Source organism: Ornithorhynchus anatinus, chromosome 7 (assembly GCF_004115215.2).
Source record: "Ornithorhynchus anatinus isolate Pmale09 chromosome 7, mOrnAna1.pri.v4, whole genome shotgun sequence".
In the NCBI taxonomy this organism is placed as follows: domain Eukaryota; kingdom Metazoa; phylum Chordata; class Mammalia; order Monotremata; family Ornithorhynchidae; genus Ornithorhynchus; species Ornithorhynchus anatinus.
In genome coordinates this window covers 24,741,160-24,763,303 of record NC_041734.1, presented here as the reverse complement: position 1 = coordinate 24,763,303, position 22,144 = coordinate 24,741,160, and the positions used below count along the sequence as shown (strand labels likewise).

General features: G+C 46.5%; 1 protein-coding gene across 3 annotated transcripts in view; it reads right to left on the bottom strand.

The window, feature by feature from the left end:
* Nucleotides 1-451: 451 nt before the first annotated feature.
* The window catches only part of IDH1 (isocitrate dehydrogenase (NADP(+)) 1), a 29,162-nt gene continuing 7,469 nt past the window's right edge, over nucleotides 452-22,144 (bottom strand). For 2 of the 3 annotated variants that reach the window (XM_007672591.4, XM_001510999.6), the window contains exons 4-9: nucleotides 20,522-20,627; nucleotides 11,871-12,048; nucleotides 9,889-10,040; nucleotides 4,396-4,536; nucleotides 2,761-2,923; nucleotides 967-1,206 (exon numbers count right to left, since the gene is read on the bottom strand). In XM_007672591.4, coding sequence (XP_007670781.1) covers nucleotides 1,113-1,206; nucleotides 2,761-2,923; nucleotides 4,396-4,536; nucleotides 9,889-10,040; nucleotides 11,871-12,048; nucleotides 20,522-20,627 — 834 coding nt within the window. In that variant the 3' untranslated portion in view covers nucleotides 967-1,112. Of the gene's footprint in view, nucleotides 1,207-2,760; nucleotides 2,924-4,395; nucleotides 4,537-9,888; nucleotides 10,041-11,870; nucleotides 12,049-20,521; nucleotides 20,628-22,144 lie in introns of all 3 variants that reach the window. The other variant, XM_029069175.2, reaches the window with a different exon arrangement.

Sequence of the window (22,144 nt, the reverse complement as noted above, 5' to 3'; positions counted from 1 at the left end):
TTGGGTCCAGGTTCAGGTGGGTTGGGAGTGGCCCTGAGACTGGTAGGGTCTTGCAAAGAAGAGCAACAACCCAGCTCTACCCACTTTAAGTCCGTTCCCAAGTAGTGCATCCCTCACAAAGCAAGGAGGCGCTTTGGCTCTCACCCATGCTGTGCAGGGCACAGAGCAGAACACGGTGATGTCAATGGCATCGCTCTGCAGAGTTACACCAATTACACAAATCCCCTGAACCTCCCTCTTGTTCCCCTTCTAGGCCACATCTGGCACCAAGTCTGTGCCATGAAACTCAGCAGTGGGAACTGCGATGCAGGGAGACAAGGCCCCCAAAATGATCTGATATCGGACCACAGAGCTGGAGTTTAAAACCAGGCACTGACCTCTGGAGCTCTCCGGCAGAAGCCAGTCCACAGCCGAGTAGCCCAAGGGTCATTTTAAATTCAGACAAACACCATTTGGAGAGACGTCATGGCTGGGACAGTCTTTAATCATAATTCTGAAATATGGATGAAGAACTTCCTCTAGGAGCACTTTTGTTGAAATGCACAATTTCTGGTCACAAACACACATCCTGTCCCTGCCCAGTTAAGCACAGAATCAAAACCAGACACATCCTACCTTCTAACTTCACAGGACTCCCAATGACGGGGCTCACACCGCTCCTCCTGCTTGCCACAGCATGCCTTCCCTCTCTTCATAGCCCTGACCTATCAGTTCACTCCACCCAACACCTTGGTCCCCGCACGGTATTGGGAAAGAAGAGTTAGGGCCAGCCTCTCCACTGGCCATTGCAGGGGATATCCCTGCTGCTGTGGCTGTGTCCTTTCATATTGAACACCCTTTCCACTTTGGTCTACTTCAGAATAAGAGAAGAAAAGTGATAGTAAGAATAACATGGGAAGAAAAGAACCCACTAATGGCTATAAAATGTCTGTGGGATTTTCCCGCCTGACACTGACACAGATGGACTCAAGTGTAAGAAAAGTTTTAAAACTCATAGAAAAAATTAATTTCTGAGTCACAGAAAAATCACAAAGTTGGTTTTGCTTAACCTTTGAGTTTCACCCAGAAAAGGTTACCCAGGGACAGCCTCCTCATCCAGCCCGAGCAAAATCTTAAAGTTTTGCCTGAGAGGCCAGTTTTGCCTTCAAGTTTTCACCAAGCTTGTCCATGAACTCAAAGGTATTTAGGTAGTCAGAGCGTTGCACACTGGAGAAGAAGGAGAAAGAAACTCAGTCAGTTATCTATTCCAAATCTCCTGGAAAAAGGGGAGCAGGTGCACAGCGGGGAAAGGGGTCCTGGACCCTGGCACTTAGAAGAGTAACTTTCAGTCTGCTTGCTTCCCAGAGTAGGAAAAAGACATGGCTAAGGTAGCGCCAACATTGCGGCTTCAAGGTCTCTGGGACATGTGGCACGACATCCCCTCTGAAGCCAGCAGGAGAACCTGCCCTACCTGGATATCGTACTGGAAAAACACAGATAGCCAACAGGCCGCTGCCCATCATGTGGTGGGGGCTACCTGCATTAGCTCTGCCCAGTTGCTCCTGGAGCTACAGCCTGATAAACTAAACATGGTGCCTCCCCATGCTCTTCTTTATTCATTCAATTCATTTATTCAATAGTATTTACTGTGGGAAACCAAGTGCCCAGCTACCCAGCTCCTTGAAAGACCCTGACCCTGAGGAACAACCAGAACCACCCGGTTTCAATGGGTGTTTGCGTTTCACAACTGTTTTCTTAGAACAGTCAGGTTCAACTTCTGGCAGGCCAGCCACTGCAAGGTCCTGGGTAAATCCAGAACAGTTGCTTACAGCAGGAAGTGAGTAAAGGAAGGCATCCTGGGGGCTCATCTTGCCCCTGTTCCAGCCTGAAAGGGTGATGTTGCCACGACAACAGACCCTAAATTCTTGGTGAATGGGAATCATATCTACAAGCTCTATCATATTGTGCAATCCCAACCACTTAGTACAGTGCTCTGCACACAGTAAGCACTCATAAAATAGGACTGATTCTTCAATCCTGCTCTCTGGGGTTTACGGGCCTCAGGGGAGGCTCTGCCTGCAGCTGCCAAGCCAGAATCTGGAAAAGCTGTGGAGTGGCTTTGGCCTCATCAAACAGGAGCACAGAGCCTGGCCGACTAATGGGGGTGAGGGGGTGGCAGGAGGGCACTCATTCTGCACTTTCCTCTTGCTGCTGCTACCAGTCAGAAGGGAAAATCATCTAGGGGGACTGCAGGGGTGGGGGGACACATGCATGTGTGTGTGTGTGTGTGTGCGTGTGTGTGTATGTGCTGTCTCTACCTCTCTCCTTCCCCTTCGTGATTTCTGCACGCGTGCGCGCGTGTGTATTGTGGGTGTGTGTGCATATTTCTTGTTTGTTTCTGTCTCTACCTCTTTCTGAAATGGTCTCCTAAATGAAGACACTGAGTTGATGTTACATCGGGAAAAGCAGAATTGGTCTTGAAGCGAGTTAACCTCCCAACTTGGGGTGCCCAGGGAGCCGATAATGGTGGGTGGAGGGGTGGCACACTTATCCATAGCTGCTCTATGGAGTGCAAAATTTGGATTGAACATTTATGAGTGTTTGTAGAGGGGTCAATTTTCAAAGGGACACACCCTGTTTCTAAGATGTGGAATCTGATTGTTCCTAAACTAAGTGCAACTCAATTCCCAGAATTGAGTGGCTTATGCCCCACACACAGTATAGCAGTGCTGGGACCTGGCTGGAATGGGAAGAAGCCACTATCAGGCAGTGTGTCCTTACTTGGGCAAGCCTTTAATGCAAGCAGCTAGGTCCTTGGTCATGAAGCCTGCCTCAATGGTCTCGACGCAAACATCTTCCAAGGTGGTTGCAAAGGTGCTTAGTTCTGTGTTGTTATCCAGCTTGGCTCGGTGAGCTAGTCCTCGACTCCAGGCAAAGATGGAGGCTGAGAGGGAAGGGAGAAGAGGAGACATCCATTTTTGTGAATGATGAAAATATCTTGTTGATGAATGATGGTATTTATTCAGCATTTCCTACCTGTACCAAAGCACTGTGTTTAATACTTTGGCAGTTACTTATCATTAGATTGGACGGGGGTCAAAAGCTCAGAGATGGGGAGAGCAAGTATTCCTCTACACTTCAAAGATGAGGAATTGGAAGCTCAGAGACGTTAAGAGACTTGCTCAAGGTCACCAGAAGAGCCAGAACTGGAACTTATGTCTACTGATCCCATTCCTGCGCTCTTTCCACCACCCCACAATTCTCTACCTGAGGGTCCTGGAATTCATTCATTCATTCATTCAATAGTATTTATTGAGCGATTACTATGTGCAGAGCACTATACTAAGCGCTTGGAATGTACAAATTGGCAACAAATAGAGACAGTCCCTGCCTTTTGATGGGCTTACAGTCTAATCAGAGGAGACAGACTGACAAGAACAATGGCAATAAACAGAATCAAGGGGAAGAACATCTCATTAAAACAGTAGCAAATAAATAGAATTAGGGTGATGTACATCTCATTAACAAAATAAATAGGGTAATGAAGATACATACAGTTGAGCGGATGAGTACAGTGCTGAGGGGACGGGACGGGATGGGGGGACGAGCAGAGGGAAAGGGGGGAGAAGAGGGTTTAGCTGCAAAGAGGTGAAGGGAGGGGCAGAGGGAAAAGGGGAGCTCAGTCTGGGAAGGCCTCCTGGAGGAGGTGAGCATTAAGTAGGGTTTTGAAGAGGGGAAGAGAATTAGTTTGGTGGAGGTGAGGAGGGAGGGCATTTCAGGACTGCGGGAGGAAGAGGCCCAGGGGACAACGGCGGGATAGGCGAGAACGGGGGACAGTGAGGAGGTGGGCGGTAGAGGAGCAGAGCACGCAGGGTGGGCAGTAGAAAGAGAGAAGGGAGGAGAGGTAGGAAGGGGCAAGGTGATGGAGAGCCATGAAGCCTAGAGTGAGAATACCTGAATACCTGCAGTGGTTTCAGGATGTATGGAAACAAGATCCAGTTTCTCAAACAAAGTATATTTTCATGGCACTAAAATGTAAAGTATTTAATGGTCATTCCATTTCATCTCCCACTATCTCCCTAAATGCTGCTCAAAACTTTGTGGCATGGACGTGGCCCCATAACCCAGAGCATTAATCTCAAATTTCATTTTAACACACATAGGTGAAATGAGATGCATACAGTATCTGTAGAGTACTGCCATGTAGCCTGGACCCAAGGGGGCTCCAAAGTTCCATTTGGAGGTAGGCCAAAAGGACTTTGATGTCATAAACAGAGTTCAAAGGGCATGAAAGCTGTTTGGATAATAATCTATTCACTGAGCAGTCTCTGTACAAGGTGATGGCTATTCCCCAAGGAATGTTCCAGATTTCCAGAGCCTAATTCAGGAGGAAGGCAAAGGCCAGGGGCATCTTACCAATGGGGTTGGTGGATGTTTCTTGGCCTTTCTGGTGCATGCGGAAGTGGCGGGTCACAGTGCCATGTGCAGCTTCGGCCTCTACTGTCTTGCCATCTGGGCAAATCAGCACGCTGGTCATCATTCCCAGTGAGCCGTACCCTGTGGGAACAAGCATCTTCCTCTGCCTCAGCCACACAGAGAAGCAGTGGGCCCTGAGGCGACCAGCACTGGGCATGCAATCAAACAATCAGTGGTATTTATTGAGTGCTTACTGTGTGCAGAGCACTGTACTAAGTACTTGGGAGAGTATAACATATTAGAGTTGATAGACACTTTCCCTGTCTATAAGGAGCTTACAGTTTAGAGGAGGAGCTTACAGTCTCAAGGAGGGGTCCAAAGCAACAGAGCAGCCCTAAGGTGAAGTTTGCCCCATGGGTGTCCCTGGGAAATCAGACAATGAGGAAGGTCACAATCAAAAATTGTTCCGACCCTCTCCAACTAAGCAAGAACCCCAATAAACACTTCTTCTAGAGTCTTTGCTATTTTCATTGCATTTGCAATACAACTTTTTAACTTTCTTTGATCACTTTTGGTCTGAAGTCAAATAGCTTATGGATTTTGAGTTCTTTCAATTGCCATAGCTAGCCCTGTGGCATGACTGTCACTGCCCTCTCCAGACCTCCAAAAAGGTTCTGGCCAAAAGGGCTCACACGTCTGCATCTCTGCCAAATCAACTCTCACTTTTCTAATGGTATTTGTTCAGCACTTACTATGTGTCAAGCTTTGTTCCAAGTGCTGGGGTTTCTCCTGTTGGACACAGTTTTCCCACAGCTCACAGGCTGTATTCTGCGAGCAGCCAGGAAGCGGGACTCCACTGTTCCCACTGGAATCCGTCAGCTGAGCCCCCAAATTGATACTTTTTTAGCACTGCCTCTGCCTGTGATCTCAACCGGACATGCTGTCCTTTTGGGAATGCCTAGCTAATTCTTTGTGGATCAGTGCCCATTTCAAAGTTTTCCTTCTTTTAACCTGGGTAGGTAAACACTTCCTGGTTAAATATTTCACCAATCTCTATCTTGCTATCATTCCCATTACTAGCCACTCAGAGATATCTGATGGGAATCTTATTACAGCTTTTCAACCCCTGCAGCTGGAGCTGGATTTAGAGGAAAGAGTTTTCTTTTTCTATGCAGAACTCCCCAGAAGGAGTGTCACATGACAATACTTGGAGAAGTCCAAACACTGAGTTCCACCTTGCTGTCTCTCCACCTATCTCTCTGATGGATCCTTCTCGGTTTCTTTCATAGGCTCCTCTTCTTCTTCCCACCCTCTAATCAAGGGAGTGCCTCAAGTTTCATTTCTAAGTCCCCTTGTATTCTCTACCTGCACCCACTCCCTTGGCGAATTAATTCACTACCATAGCTTCAACTACCATCTATATGTGATGAACTACCATCTCTTTGTGGATGATTTCCAAATCTCCCTCTCCAGTCCTGACCTCTCTCCCCGTTGCAGTCTTGCATTTCCACTTACATTCAGGACATCTCTACTTGGATGCTCCACTGATACTTCAAAACTTAACATGTCCAAATCATAACACCTTCCCACACAATCCCTGTCCTCTTTCTGACTTATATTACTGTAGACAATACCATCATCCTCCCTGTCTCCCAAGCCCAAAACCTTGGCCATAGCCTAAGTCACATATCACTTATTCAACCCTTACATTCTGTCACAAAATCCTTTCAGTACTACCTTCAAAACATAATCAGAATTATGGTACTTGTGAAGTCCTTTCCTTGGGCCAAAGCACTGTATTCTGGGGTAGATATAAGATAATCAGGTTGGACACAATCCCTGTCCCACATGGGGCTCACAAACAGTAGGGGGGAACACATCTACAGAACCCACCTTTTCCTCCACACAGATTCAAGGACTCATCATTTTCCACTGTGACTATTGCATCAGCCTCCTCGTTGAATTCCCTGACTCCTATCTATCCTCTTTCCAGCCCACACTATGCTTTGCTGCCAGGATCATTTTTCTGAAAAACCACTCAATCCATATCTACTCACTCCCAAAAGTCTCCAGTGGTTGCCCACCCACCTCAGCATTAAACAGAAACTCCTTACCAACAACTTAGAGACAATCGATCAGCTCTCTCCCTCCTACCTAACCTCGCTGATTTCCAACTACAATCCAACCTACACTCCAACCTACACTCTCTGCTCCTCTAAACCAAACTGCTTTCTGCATCTCAGTCTCATCTAGACCACTTCCAATCTCTTGCCTACATTCTCCCAGGGCCTGGAACTCCTTCCCTATTCATATCTGTTGGCCCACCACCCTCCCCACCTTGAAGATTCTCCTAAAAATCACACCTCCTCTAAGAAGCCTTCCCAGACTAAGCCTTTTATTTCCCCATCAATTCTCCCCTCTTTTTCGACTATGTACTTTTCTGTGTATACTTTAAGCACCTTGATTCACACCTTAGCCCCATGATACTTCTGTAAATAATCTTATGCTCTATTATTTCTCCTATCTGTAACTGTTTTAATTACTTGCCTCCCCCTGTAGACTGTAAGCTCGTCGTGGGCAATGACCGCATCTACAAACTCTGTTGAACTGTTCTTCCCCAAATGCTTAGAGCTGTGCTCTGTACACAGTAAACACTCAATAATTACCATTGATTGACTGATTAACTGGAATCTTTCTGCTCCTAATTCTCCTTTAGGGGAGGCCTCTCTGTACCCACCCCAGAAAACTTCAATCTTGACCCTCATCTTTCCCAGCTCTCCCAGCTCTCCCCCCTGAAGGGTCAGTTGGGGGCTGGGGAGCAGATTTTCCTGATAGCTTTTTAACTCTAATTAAAGCCACCCCACCTGCAAATCCCAACTGCTGACACACAGATCTTGAAAAGGGGTGAGCCTGCCCAGTCCTTTCTCCTATGCAGGGAGGGGGCCCATGCTCCCTCCAAGAGTGGTTCTGCCTTGATCTGCACTGCAAGACTGGCTAGAAAGCTGAATGGCCAAACGGGCTGGAGAGGACTGCTGCCCATAATCCAGGCATCCCACAAGTATCCCAGGGTTGGGCTAGACTGAGCTACACTATGATGTGTTCATAAACCTCCATGCTGCCCCCCCTTCTATCTCCCCACCCTCACAACCAACTCAACCCCCACCGACTATGTGGACTGAGCCTGAGAAATATGTGAAGGGAGCAGAGAGCGGCACAGTTTCTCCTTTTTCGGTGTTTCTCAAAAGCCACCCTATGTGGACCTTGCCTCCTTCCTAACAGAAGATTCTCCCAGCACAAGGCATTAAACCTTTCTCTGGGGAGAGGTTCCTTTCCAGAGTTAAACATAAGGCCCCAAAACTGAAGGATGAGATTTGACCCCAAGGGAGGTCCTGGACATGGACATACACAGCAGGCTTTCCAGACAGTGTCTGGGGGTGGAGGCTGAGCGGAAAAGCCATCCCCTTCTCCTGTCCACCTGCAAATCCTGCCATGCCCAGTCCCCGACTCTGAGCCAAAAGCTATCCAGAGGTCATTGTTTTGTTACTGGCACCAATCGGAATTGGACAAAGCTGAGTTTTCCTTGATTCTTTCCAGTTATTCTTCTAAGATCTTGGGACTTGTCCCTGAAATTCCTGTGGCAGACATTCCATCTTTCATTTGCCCTTCAGGCTTACAAGCTAAAGTGTTTGCTTTTCAAAATGGCACAGCACTTTCCCGGTATAAGTTCTGAGCTGCTCAGCCCAATCAATAAGAGGCTGCTGACATTAGGCAGCCCCCCAACCCTTAACTCCATCTTTTCTCATACCTGCCTCCAAACTCCGGGCTGTTTCCCATCTAATACTTGCAGTACCATCACTGGGAGACACCAACAGCCAACCCAGCCCAGTACTGTTTCAGGCTGGAAGCCCTCCTGGATACCCAACCTCTAGTTAGCCATGGACTACCCAACCACTTCAACTTCTCATGCTAATAACCGACTATCAGTATCTAAATTCTTGATATTCTCAACTAACCTCTAATTTTTTCCATTACATCTCTAACTTTTCCCTCCATTTATTATAGATTCCTTTTAAAAGATGTATCAGATTTGGAAGCTAGTCATATTTTCCAACTGAAGAAGTATTCCCTTTAGTTTACTTTAGACCTACTAGCTTCGAGAGAAGCTAGAGAAGCACAGTGGCCTAGTGCCTAGAGTACTGGCCTGGAAGTCAGAAAGGTTTGGTTCCAATACTGGTTCTGCCACTTGACTGCTGTGTGACCTTGGGCAAGTCACTTCCCTTTTCTGTGTCTCAGTTCCTTCACCTGGACTGTGTCCAAATTTATTATCTTGTATCTAGACCAGTGCTTAGTACAGTGCCTGGCACGTAATAAGTGTTTAATAAATACCATTAACAACAAGTCTTAGTAGGGATGTGGGATCTGAAGAACAATTCCATTACACTCTCCTTGACTTCATAATGTTAAACCATTTCATCTTTCCAGACTTCAGGCCTGAACCTTTTCCATCTAGCACAACTTCTCCATCTCAGTTGTCCTTCCCTGTCCCCTTTTACAGCTGCATGATGTCCTTCCTCAAATGTCTGTCTTTTTTATATTAATGTCTGTTTCCCACACTAGACAGTAAGCTTATTGTGGGCAGAAAATATGTCTACCAACTTGTTGTATTGTATTCTCCCAAGCACAGTGCTCTGCACAAAGTATTCAATAAATACTATTGACAAGGATGCTGTCACCACCAGAAGTGCACCTGGCATTCGAGCTGCAGAGAGTAGCAAAAACTGGGCCCTTCTGTTTCATTTTCTCTGCCTTTTATGATGATGCCAGGAAGTGTGTTGGTCTTTCGGGCCACAACTACTGCGGCACATTGAACCAACAATTTGTGAGAGCAATGAGCGACGACGCAGATGGGACTGAAAGCCCTGATGCCTTTGTCATAGAGTTGTAATCCAAATTGTTTTTCCATAGGTGGGGCATAGATGGAATAAAATTTAAACCAATTTTACTTCTTGTTATAAGCACTTGGAAAAGGAATAGAGGGGTGGAAATTAATAATTGTAGTATTTGTTAAGCACTTATTATGGGCCAAGCACTGTACTAAGCCCTTAGTACTTTATATCTATATATAAAGTACTCAGGCAAAGGTTCACATTTGTGCCAGGGTTCACATTCTAAGTAGGAGAGAGAATAAATATTGAGTTCTACTTGACAGATGAAGAAACTGGGGCACAGAGGAGTTAATTGCCCAAGGTCACAAAGCAGGCAAGTGGCAGAGCCAGGACTGAAACCCAGGTCCCTCTGACACCAAGGCCTGTGCTCTTTCAACTAGGCCACGCTGCTTCTCTAATTGAAATTAATCCCTGAAATGAAGATCAGCTGAGGACTTCACATCCATTCTTCTAGCGGTTATTATAGGTGGTTTTAGGATTTTAGAACTATGCCCTTCTTTCAGGAGCACATTGTGCCCGGTCTTCACTCAGCCCGTAACATCCTTACCTTGGGCCACAGAGTCAGACTGAACATCGCCATCATAATTCTTACAGGCCCAAATGAAGCCTCCTTCTGATTTCATGGCTTGGGCCACCATATCATCAATGAGCCTGTGCTCATACCAGATCTTCTTGGCTTCAAACTTGCTTCTGTATTGCCTAAGAAACACACAATCAACACAGAGATGCTTATTTGATCCTGTAAAGGAAACCAAAGAAACATAGAGTAATGTCTAAAACTATCTCCTGCCAGATACTGGCTATCCAAGGGGTATCATCTGTACTGCTTCATATGTTCTTGCTAAAATTCTAGACTGAAGACTATAAGCTTGCTCTCTAGCTAGTGTGGACAGGGAATGTGTCTACCAACTGTGTTGTACTGTACTCTCCCAACTGCTTAGTACAGTGCTCTGCACACAGTAAGCACTAAATAAATACCATTCACTGATTCTCTTTTAAGCATCTGTTGTTCTCCAGGACGCTGCTTTACCTGAGAGAATGAATGACTTCTAGATTCTGTAAACTCAAAGCAGCCTGCAAACCCTGAGACACACAAAGAGGGGGAAGCTAACATCTGGGTTCCAGTCACCACTACTCAGCTAAAATGAATCACAGTATTCAAAATGTAGGTCACCCCCAAAATATCTTACTAGGTAGCCAAACCTCTTTGCTATCATCAAATAAAATGCTTCCAAAAGAACAGGTGAATCCAAAAGGTGATTGAGTTTTCTGGCTATGACAGTGGCAACCAAGACACACGAAGGAACTGCTGAGAGTTACAACAACATTAATAGTGGTATTCGTCAAACATTTACTTCGTGTCAAGCACTGTACTAAGTACTGGGGTAGATACAAGATAATCAAGTCCAACAGAGCTCACAGTCTAAGTAGAAGGAATAACATGCTTTGAATTCCCATTTTTCAGATGAGAGAACTGAGGTCACATATCAGACACGTGGTGGAGCTGGGATGGGAATCCAAGCCATTTGAATCCCAGGCATGTGCTCTTTCCACTAGGCCACAATGCTTTCCTACTTACCTAATTTGTAAGATTAAGATGGTCCATCCAATATGTTTACTTACTCTAGTGACTCATTATGGATGACTTGTCCACAAACCTAACACAGTGTCCTTAAACCCAGTGCCATTCTTAAAAGGTAAAAGTAGATTCCACTCAAATGTTCACAGTGATGCCTGCATCCTTATATCACAATAGAAGTCTGTCTTTGGTCAATGCAAGGTCAAAAGAGGGAAGACTAAATTGGCATTTCAAGATCAGCAAGGTTCAATCACAGGCCTCTAGGCATCTCTGCTGGGCAGACAGGCTTCCTGGGCACTTATCACTCTGCAGGGGGGTGAGGAGGGAGGAGAGGGAAGCAGGAGGCTTTACCTCCTTATTCCTGGCCCCTGGTTTTGAAATAGCACTGGTCAGAGGTGCCTGGTCCTTTCCCCTTGCCTGAGCTAAGAGCAATGGGGCTGGAAGGGCAGGCTGCTGCCTCAGACCCCTTTATCTCCATAAAGGGAGAGATTGTCACCTACACATTTCATGGGCTCTAAAAGTGTTGCAATCTCCAAGGTCCAGCCCTTGATGCTCCTCCCACTGTCTCCTCCTCCAGCTGGAGGGGGATACAAGAGGTAGAGGAGGGAGTCTATGGGGCTGAGATGTTGAGAAGGAAACTTCTCTTTTTCCCTTCCTCTCATCCCCTCTTCTCCTGGCCCCTCTGCTCCTCACTTACTTTGTACAGAACACTGTTCTAAGTGCTTGGGCATCTGCCGGCAGCTGCCCCCATCACATCCCCTCGCCTCCTCACCCTTCTCAGTGGGGACAAGAAGTGGGGTCATTCCTCGAGGAAGCGTTAAGAGCATAGGATCAGTCTGTGCCTTTTCTCTGCTCGGGGAGACCCCCAACCCAAACCAGCTGGTCAGCCTATTTACTCTTGACCCTGAGGCCAGATGGGTTCCAAAATAATCAACCAGAGAACTAATTACTTTTCATAAATCTCTTGGAAGATGTCTTTAAAACGTCCATCGTATCTCTTCAGAATAGTGTTTTTGGTGCTCATGTAGAGGGGCCAGCTTTTAGAAAGTGCCATCTGGAAGGAACTATGTGCAAAGTCTCTGATTGATTGATCAAGGTTGTACATTCCCATAGCGACGCCACCGCCAGCTGTGTGAACAAGAAAGGGAGAAAGGGGTAAGTCTGGCTTCTTGGAAATGGTGATCAAAGCTCCCCTCCCCTACACTTAATGGTAAGACACCTTGAAGACAAAGTCAACCAGGCTGCCATGCTCCCCGGCCAGTCTTCCACTGGGAGCACATCAGCCACAGATACAGAAAGTGCAAACAGAAAGAAAGTCAGTGTGAAGCCAATGTGACTTCCTTCGGTGCCACCATCTCAACTCTGGCCTCAATAATTCAACCAACAGGCAGCCCTGGAGATAGAAAGGTATTCACCCCAGATTGAGTTACATACATACCCGTCCACTTCTGCCTGCAACAGAATGGCCCCACCCAATTTCCCACAACCTGCTAGTTGGGACTTTGTTTCACCAACATGAGGATCAAGAACATTTTCTGAATGATTAGCAAATGATTCCCCAACTCTGACAATTGTTGAAACCCTAGTGACCAGTAAGTAATGACAATACACTTCAATGAAAGATTTCCAGGTTTGTACATATATCCTCAGCTCTCAAATCATCTAACATATAATTCAGTGGCTATCTGTGCCATTCTCAAAGAAGCCCAAGAGCTTCCATTTCCCTCCATCTCCAGCAAAAATTCCTGACTACTGGCTTGAAGGCCATCCATCTCTCTTTAGTTGTCTGCCCTCTTCACTGGCTCCTTCCCAGCCTACGTTTGCAGTGTGAAAACAAGGCTAGAAAGATTTGCACTCTTTGGAAACAGAAGGGTCTAGAACCCTACAAGAAGAATTGAAAAGGGAGCCTTGTCTTCAGAGTTTTCAAAACAAAGGGTGGGTGGCTTGGAATGAAGCTGGACAACAGGCTGTCTGGAGCTGTGTGGTACTCAAAAGGTATACATGCTTGGAGCAAGTACTTCCCAGGATGACTTGCTGGAAGGAGATATGTGACATATGGGTAAAAGTGGAGGAGGCCCTGAAGCGTGTGACATTACACACTTTAAGGAAGCAAGAAGTTGACCGAGTGTGATCCAAGGGTGTCGTTATAGCACTTGGATCTGGACTCCTTAGGAAGTTAATATTCACCCCTCTCAGCCCCATAGCAACTTCTGTACATAGCCATAATTTATTTAACCTCCTCTTTGCTGTAAGCTCCTTATGGGCAGGGAACTTGTCTACCAACCCTGTTATATTGTGCTCTCCCAAGTGCTTAGTACATTGCTGTGCACACATTAAGCACTCAATAAATATCATTGGCTGATTGACTGACTAACTGTTTGAAAATATCATTGGCTGATTGACTGTTTAACTGTTGGAGTTCCTCAAGGGTCAGTTCTTGGCCCTCTTCTGTTCTCCATTTACACTCACTCCCTCGGTGAACTCATCCGCTCTCACGGCTTTGACTACCATCTCTACGCAGATGACACGCAGATCTACATCTCCGCCCCTGTCCTCTCCCCCTCCCTTCAGGCTCGCATCTCCTCCTGCCTCCGGGAGGTCTCCACCTGGATGTCGGCCCGCCACCTAAAACTCAACATGAGCAAGACTGAGCTCCTCATCTTCCCTCCCAAGCCCGGTCCGCTCCCAGACTTCTCCATCACCGTGGATGGCACGACCATCCTTCCCGTCCCGCAGGCCCGCAATCTCGGTGTCATCCTTGACTCGTCCCTCTCGTTCACCCCACACATCCTATCCGTTACCAAGACCTGCCGGTTTCACCTCTACAATATCGCCAAGATCCGCCCTTTCCTCTCCACCCAAACGGCTACCTTACTATTACGGGCTCTCGTTATATCCCGGCTAGACTACTGTGTCAGCCTTCTCTCTGACCTCCCTTCCTCCTCTCTCGCCCCGCTCCGGTCTATTCTTCACTCCGCTGCCCGGCTCATCTTCCTGCAGAAACGATCTGGGCATGTCACTCCCCTTCTTAAACAACTCCAGTGGTTGCCTATCGACCTCCGCTCCAAACAAAAACTCCTCACTCTAGGCTTCAAGGCTCTCCATCACCTTGCCCCTCCCTACCTCTCCTCCCTTCTCTCTTTCTACCGCCCACCCCGCACGCTCCGCTCCTCTGCCGCCCACCTCCTCACCGTCCCTCGGTCTCGCCTATCCCGCCGTCGACCCCTGGGTCACGTCCTCCCGCGGTCCTGGAACGCCCTCCCTCCTCACCTCCGCCAAACTGATTCTCTTTCCCTCTTCAAAACCTTACTTAAAAATCACCTCCTCCAAGAGGCCTTCCCAGATTGAGCTCCTCTTCCCCCTCTACTCCCTCTGCCATCCCCCCTTTACCTCTCCGCAGCTAAAGCCTCATTTTCCCCTTTTCCCTCTGCTCCTCCACCTCTCCCTTCCCATCCCCACAGCACTGTACTCGTCCGCTCAACTGTATATATTTTCGTTACCCTATTTATTTTGTTAATGAATTGTACATCGCCTTGATTCTATTTAGTTGCCATTGTTTTTACGAGATGTTCTTCCCCTTGACGCTGTTTAGTGCCATTGTTCTTGTCTGTGCGTCTCCCCCGATTAGACTGTAAGCCCGTCAAACGGCAGGGACTGTCTCTATCTGTTGCCGACCTGTTCATCCCAAGCGCTTAGTACAGTGCTCTGCACATAGTAAGCGCTCAATAAATACTATTGAATGAATGAATGAATGAATGAATGACTAGCATGAGAATCTGTTCTGCACAATGGAACAAGGTGCAAAAACATCTCCAGTTTGAGTTGAAGGTATCCATTGCCATTTGCTTCCTCTTTAAACACACACACACACACACACACGTGTTCCCTTGCCCTTCCAGTCATTGGTATTCACCAATATTAGTCATTTCACACAATATCAAATTGATTCAATTGTTGCCAACAGACATGAGGTACAGAACGGTAGAAATGGAAGCAACCCTGCTCCCGACCCTCCACTCCCGGCAACCTATTAGAAACCAGAAAGAGCCCTCCTCAATCACTGGTACTTACTGAGCACTTCTTGTGTGCAGAGCACTGTACTGAACACTTGGGCAAGTACAATACAACGGAGTTGACAGACACAGTCCCTGTCTAAGGAGCTAACAGACTAGAAGAAAATAGTTTCTGCCATCTACACTGGATGTAACAGATGACTTTACCACTCTCTCCATAATGTCCAGGACCAGGAAACCTTTCTGCTCCTGCCTACTGAGAATTTCCTTGCTGGAGCAGACTTCACTAGATGGTTCACCATCTAGTGGGACAGATGCTGCAGGATTGGGTGAAATACCCAACCTGGATAACAAGCTGGAACAATCACCATCCTGGTAGGCTTCATTCAATAGTATTTATTGAGCACTATGTGCAGAGCACTGTACTAAGGCTTCATGCAACAAGAGAGTGAATGCTTGTTCTGAGTTGGTCTAAAGAATGTGAAAAGGGGCTAGGAGAGGAATGTCTGGGCTGTCTACAAGCCAGCTGGAGTGACTAAATGATTGAGTGGGATGCTGGGTATGCCCAGGTCCACATCGCCACCTCCCCCCCCCAGGCTATTTCTGCTTGGGCCGGGGACTCGTACTTCAATCACATTTATTGAGTGCTTACTACATGCAGAGCACTATACTAAGCACTTGGTAGACTACAATTTTTCTACAAAAAAACTCCTCACCTTGGCTTTAAGGCACTCCACTTTCTTGCCCCCTCCTATTTCACCTCACTTCTGTCCTTCTACAACCCAGCTAGCACACTTCGCTCCTCTAGTGCTAACCTTCTCATAATGCCTCTATCTCGCCTATCTCACTGCCGACCCTTAGCCCATGTCCTGCCTCTGGTCTGGAATGCCCTTCCTTCTCAAATCCAACGGACAATTACTCTGTCCCTCTTCAAAGTCTTATTGAAGCACATCTACTCCAAGAGGCCTTTCCAGACTAAGCCCCACTCTTCCTCATCTCCCACTCCCTTCTGCATCGCCTTGACCTGCTATCTTTGCTCTTCCCTCATCCCAGACCCACAACACTTATGTTCATACCTGTAATTTCTTTATTTAACATTACTTTATGTCTCCCCACCCTCAGACTGTACGCTCATTGTAGGCAGGGAATGTAACTGTTTATTGTTGTACTGTAGTCTCCCAAGAGCTTTGCACACAGTGCTTTGCACACAGAAAGCATTCAGTAAATATGACTGAATGAATTAATGAATACACTAAAACAATAACAGACATATTCCCTGCCTATTTAGAAGCAGACTGTTCCTTGGACAGGGAAGCTGGGCCGCTGAGGAGCACCCCTGGTCCAGGCTATCTATGGGGGTGAGGGGCTATACATACTGCTCAGCTGGGCAGTCAGCTGGGTTGAAGCGACTTCCAGGATTACTACCAGAGCAGGCTTGGTACCTCCCGGTCACCTCAACCAGCAGACAGGGCAGACCACCATTCAGCCAGGGCAGACACCTCATCCGAACACCCACAACCCACTTTTTCCAGCTTGCGCTCGCAGGAGACATTTAGTATTTCCTTCAAAGTCACTTCCTCTGGAATAAACACACTTTCCTGGTGGTGGGAGAGAGAGGGAAGGAGGAAGGGAGGACATAGGCCCACACCTACCAGGGTACAAAGTCCTAACCCCAGTCCAGTGTGCTTCCAAGGGAATGAAAGATTATTCTGAGGAGGATCAAGTGGCCAGTGGCCACACTTTCCTGGTGGTGGGAGAGAGAGGGAAGGAGGAAGGGAGGACATAGGCCCACACCTACCAGGGTACAAAGTCCTAACCCCAGTCCAGTGTGCTTCCAAGGGAATGAAAGATTATTCTGAGGAGGATCAAGTGCCCCCCAACCCCCAGTTCAGCCAAGATGAGTCACGGATGAAGTCAGCTCATCTCTGAAGCATGTTAGGAATGTGTGATGGTCTGAGGGCAACCCGAAGGGCTTCAGGGGATCTTCAGTTACCTTCTCTGTAAAATGGGGATTGAGTCTGTGGGACAGGGACTGTGTCCAGTCCTATTTGCTTGTATCCACCCCAACACTTAGTACAGTGCCTGGTACATAGTAAGCACTTAAATACCACAGTTATAAGAAGCAGCATGGCTTAGTGGAAAGAGCACAGGCTTGTGAGTCACAAATTGTGGGTTCTAATCCCGGCTCCTCCACTTATCAGCTGTGTGACTTTGGGCAAGTCACTTAACTTCTCTATGCCTCAGTTACCTCATCTGCAAAATGGGGATTAAGACTGTGAGCCCCATGTGGGACAAGCTGATTACCTTGTATCTATCCCACCGCTTAGAACAGGGCTTGACACATAGTAGGCGCTTAACAAATACCATCATTATTATCTGGCCTAGTGTAGGGTCAGGCTGTTTTTCTGAAGGACCCAGAGGGTCCAAGCACCAGACTAGATTCTGCCCAGGGGTCTCCTCAGACACCTATTTTGGCTTCTCCAAGCTTGGGTCCTCCAGAATAGCTGACACCCAGAACAGTGCCATCTACCTGGGTTGTGCCATTGAAAAGCTTCCCTGTATGGGGATTCAGAGGGAAGCAATCAAATGCCTGCTTTGGTCACCAAATCTTTTCTGCTTTTCTTGGGGCCCAAAGGTGTATCCCTGAGGTTCAATGTACCTGTTCCAACCACAGTGGGGGTTTCTCTGGAAAGTAGAATTGTACATAAAGGAAGTAGGAATCGACCACAGAGAAGAAATGTGAAAGAAATTCATTTGAGAGGAAGACTGGAAAGTAGTTAAACCCCTCTGAGTTTTTGGATCTCAGCTAGCACCTTGTGGATTAACCTCACTCCTGGAGGATGAGGAAAGGGAGTTTGCCCTCCAGGAGGGTGGGGGTTGATGAAAATACCAGCTTTGTGGACAAGAGCAGACAAGCCTCCCATCAGGCCTTTCAGATTAAAAGGAGTTACTCAACTCTCCTACAATTGAGGGCCTTGACCAGGTAAATAGATCTGTAACAATCTTGAGAAACCACAGATAAATTCTCAGGTACAAAGGTGAAGTCTAACCTAAATCTGTGTAAAAGCTCTTTCTTCCCAAAGGAACTTAGTCCTAAGATGGTTTGGGTTTGTTTTTTTTGAAGTGTAATGAAGTGTAATGAAGACTGTAAGCTTGTTGTGGGCAGGGAATGTGTCCGTTTATTGCATTATTGTACTCTCCCAAGTGCTTAGTACCATGCTCTGCACACAGTAAGCGCTCAATAAATACAATTGAATGAATGAAGAACTGAAAAAGGAAAGCAGGCTGTATATGATGTCTGGGTGCACCCAGTTCAAAATAGCAAACAATTAAGGCATCAACAGACAGCTAAGTCAAAGGCTATGAAGCAAAACGTGGGCAACCCTCCAAGGAAGCAGGTGCCCATTTTCTTTGGGGGAAAAAATTTAAAAAGCCAAATAGTTTTGTGGCAAGATATAATAGTTTTTGCATAAACGACAAAAACTGAAAAGGGCTTGTATGATTTTGCTATTTAAGTTTCTGTTCTACTATTCATGACAAAATCACTTGTAGAACTCTCTCTGGAAAGGCTAGACTGTGAGCTTGTTGTGGGCAGAGACTGTCTTTCTTTATTGCTGCATTGTACTTTTCCAAGCACTTAGCATAGTGCTCTGCACACAAAGCGCTCCATGGACAAAACTGTACCTACAAGATTAAAAATAACGATGAAATTGAGAATCCCAAAACCTAAATCCAGGCTATGAAGATTTGCTTTTGAAGCATCATTTATTTCATCTAAACTGGCCCGGACCCCAAACAAGGTAGGCCAATCTTGGCCATCTTGCACAAAGCTTGTACAAAAAGCAGCAGGGCCTCAAAGATAGAGCACGGACCTGGCAGCAAAAAGAACCTGGGTTCTAATTCCAGCTCCGCTACTTGTCTCTTGTGGGACCTTGGGCAAGTCACTTAAATTCTCTGAATCTGAGTTACTTCATCTGTAAAATGGGGATTAAGACAAGACTGTGAGCCCCACGTTGGAGGGGGACTGTGTGCAACCCCAGCACTTAGAGTGCTTGGCACACAGTAAGCATTTAACAAATACCATAAAATAAATCCTTGCCAGTTAGAAGGACAGGGAGACTGGAGGAAGAAAAATCTTCGGTTTCTCAGCCAATAAATAATCTGATAGGCAGGAGACCTGTGTGAATAAAACACTAACCACACAATGGGCAATTCTTAACAGAGCTAACCCACTATGCATAGGGCAAACCCAACACTGAATAGGTAGCAAACATTAATGAGGATTGGGCCATGGATTGGGCAACTCCTAGTGTACCTACAATTCCCCCACCCCCAGAATGCTCAAGAGTTTTTTTTGGCTCTGCCTCCTCTTGCCCCCACCCCCCATCCTGCACCTCTCTGGCAGGGCTTAGGGTAAAGTCTAGGTAAGCTGGCAGTGAGGAGTGGGTGAGAGGAGAAGGGGGGAAGAGGAACACCGAAAAATTCATATCCATTGGCAATAACTGTCAATCACAGAAATGCCCTTTCTACATGACCTCAGGCTAATCTTTTTCATTCCCTACAAGATGACTTGTGAGAGAAAGTACTGGTGGTATTAAGCCCCCAGTGAATGCTGGCCAACCAGCCCGCTCCACTGTGGTGGAGCAAGCTCCCTCCCCTCTCTGCCATCCAGTGCTTCTGCTCCCAGCATGCTCTGTGCACCAGCCATGTTGCCCTGGTACACTTTGTGCACCAGCCAGGTTGTCTCCCTGAGAAACAGCATTGATTCCCCTCTGAACCAAAGAGATCCTGCTTTCCACATCCCTGGCAGGAAGGAGAAGAGCACCTGCAGTAAGCTTCATATGATCTTGGGAAAGCTAATGGTTGTGGTATGCCAGGAACTCTGAATCACAAGGATCCAGAAATTCCACTCCTCTAGCCAATGACTCCCTACTGATTTTTGTTTTAATTTTATGTATTGTGTCTTTGTCCTTGCACCTTGTACTGTTTTAATGTTTTATTTTTTCATTGCTCCCATTGTGCCTATCTCCAATCCCTCCCCCAACTATATTCACAGATTGTGAGTGCCTCAAGAGACAGGGTCTGTGTCTAATTCTCACCTGTGTATCCTTTTCCAGGGCTTAGTACAGTGCTCTGCAGAAAATAAGCGCTTAATAAATATTACTACTACTACTCCAACTAATGGTCTTCCTTAAGTTTTTATTATATGCCAAGCACTGTACCATGCGTAGGGGTAGACACAAACTAATCAACTTGGACACGGTTCCAATCCCCATTTTAGCAGATAAGGCACCTGAGGCACAGAGACATTAAGTGACTTGTCCAAGGTTACACAGCAAAGTAGCAGAGCCAGGAGTAGAACACAGGTCCTTCTGACTTCCAGGCCTGTGCTCCATTCCCTGGGTCATGCTACTACTCCTATTTCTACTATAACACCAAGATCTGAATGGATTTAGAGAAGTGATTCAAACTTGTCTCCTGCAGATTTGACAGTAGCTGGTAGACCTGTCCTACACAGACCCATCTACAAAGGATCATGCAATGAAGTTAACACTCCCTGGATGAGTTTTCCCACTTTTCCCACATACCTTCAAAATTATGGACCAAATATGTCACTGCTTTGCCGCCATCCTGGGGAGTGTAAACCATCTCCACCTTGCCAGGTCTAGGAACTACAAAATCTGTTGCCCTGTACTGTGCAAGAAAGGAATGAAGTTTTAAGAAGATTAATGCAAAAATCCACAGTAAATAGCAGAGGTATTTCACAGGGATTCAAGCAGGGTCTTCGGAAACTAATACTTGACTGAGCTTTCACCTGCCCAAGGCCATGGTGCTGGATTCAGCCTGGGCCAATCCACATGCCAAACTGTGGCCACTTTTGTGACCCCTTGGAAATGGGCGGTTTGTGAGGACCAGGCTTCACCAAAAATCAGCATCTTAGGACTCTAAATACTAAGTACCTGATAACCATAATAATATTATTTTGATACCATAAAGTTATTATGGTACTTATTAAATGCCTACTATGCGCTAAATTCTAGGATGGCTAGAAGGCTATCAGAGGGGACACAATTCTTCTCCCATATGGGGCTTCCAGCCCAAAAGAGTGGGAAAGCAGGTAATTTCTCCCCATTTATAGATGAGGGAATGGAGACCCAGAGGTCATGGGGCCAGGAAACTGCCCAAGTCACTGACAGAGTTGGGACTCAATCCTGGGACCAGGACTCTGTGTTTTCCACTAGCTGTGTGCTTTCCACTAGCTGCACTCCCTCCCATAAGTCAAATGAACAAATGGACAGAACTCCTGAAAGAATTAAGTTTCTGGAACATAAAAATCCAGGAAGCAGCGTCGCCAAATCGAAAGGGCATGGGCCTAGAAGTCAGAGGACTTAGCTTCTAATCCCAGCTCTGCCATTTGTCTATGTGACCTTGTATAAGTCCCTTAACTTCTGTGTCCTAATCACCTCATCTGTAAAAGGGGAATTCTTACTCCCTACTTAACAGCGTGAGCCCCATGTGGGACAAGAACCATATCCAACCAACCTGATTATATCTACTTCAGGATTTAGAACAGTGTAGTGCTTTATTATTTAGCCTCCATGTTACAGATAACAAAACTGAGGCACAGAGAAGTTAAGTGACTTAATATCAATAATTGTGGTATTTGTTAAGCACTTACTATATGCCAACTACTATATTAAGCACTGGGGCATATACAAGATATTCAGATTCTACATGGGGCTCTCAGTCTAAGTAGCAGTGAGACCAGGTATTGAATCCCCATTTGGCATATGAGGAAACTGAAGTATAGAGAAATTAAGTGACCTGCTCAAGGTCATATAACAAGGAATTAGAGTCAGGATTTTCCCAAACCAGACTATTTTTAAAGATAATAGCCAGTAAGAAAAAAGGGTGGTAAAATTAGATTTAGATACAGTCCATATGGAAATGCTACATCTCTTCCACTATTCCCCAACTCACACTCCTTGATCCTCCCCAGGTCTTCCCCTAACTGCCCTGCTCTCAACTTACCTGCCTCCAAGCTTTTCCTCAAACCGCCTCCCTGGCCTAGAGCCCCCTTACCCTCAAAATCCAGCAGATCTAAGCCCTACCTCTCTTCAGGTCCCCTCTAAAATTCCACCTACTCAAACAAATCTTACCAATCCAAAGAGCCCAGATCGGCCTAACAGCCATCTCTAGTACCCATGTCC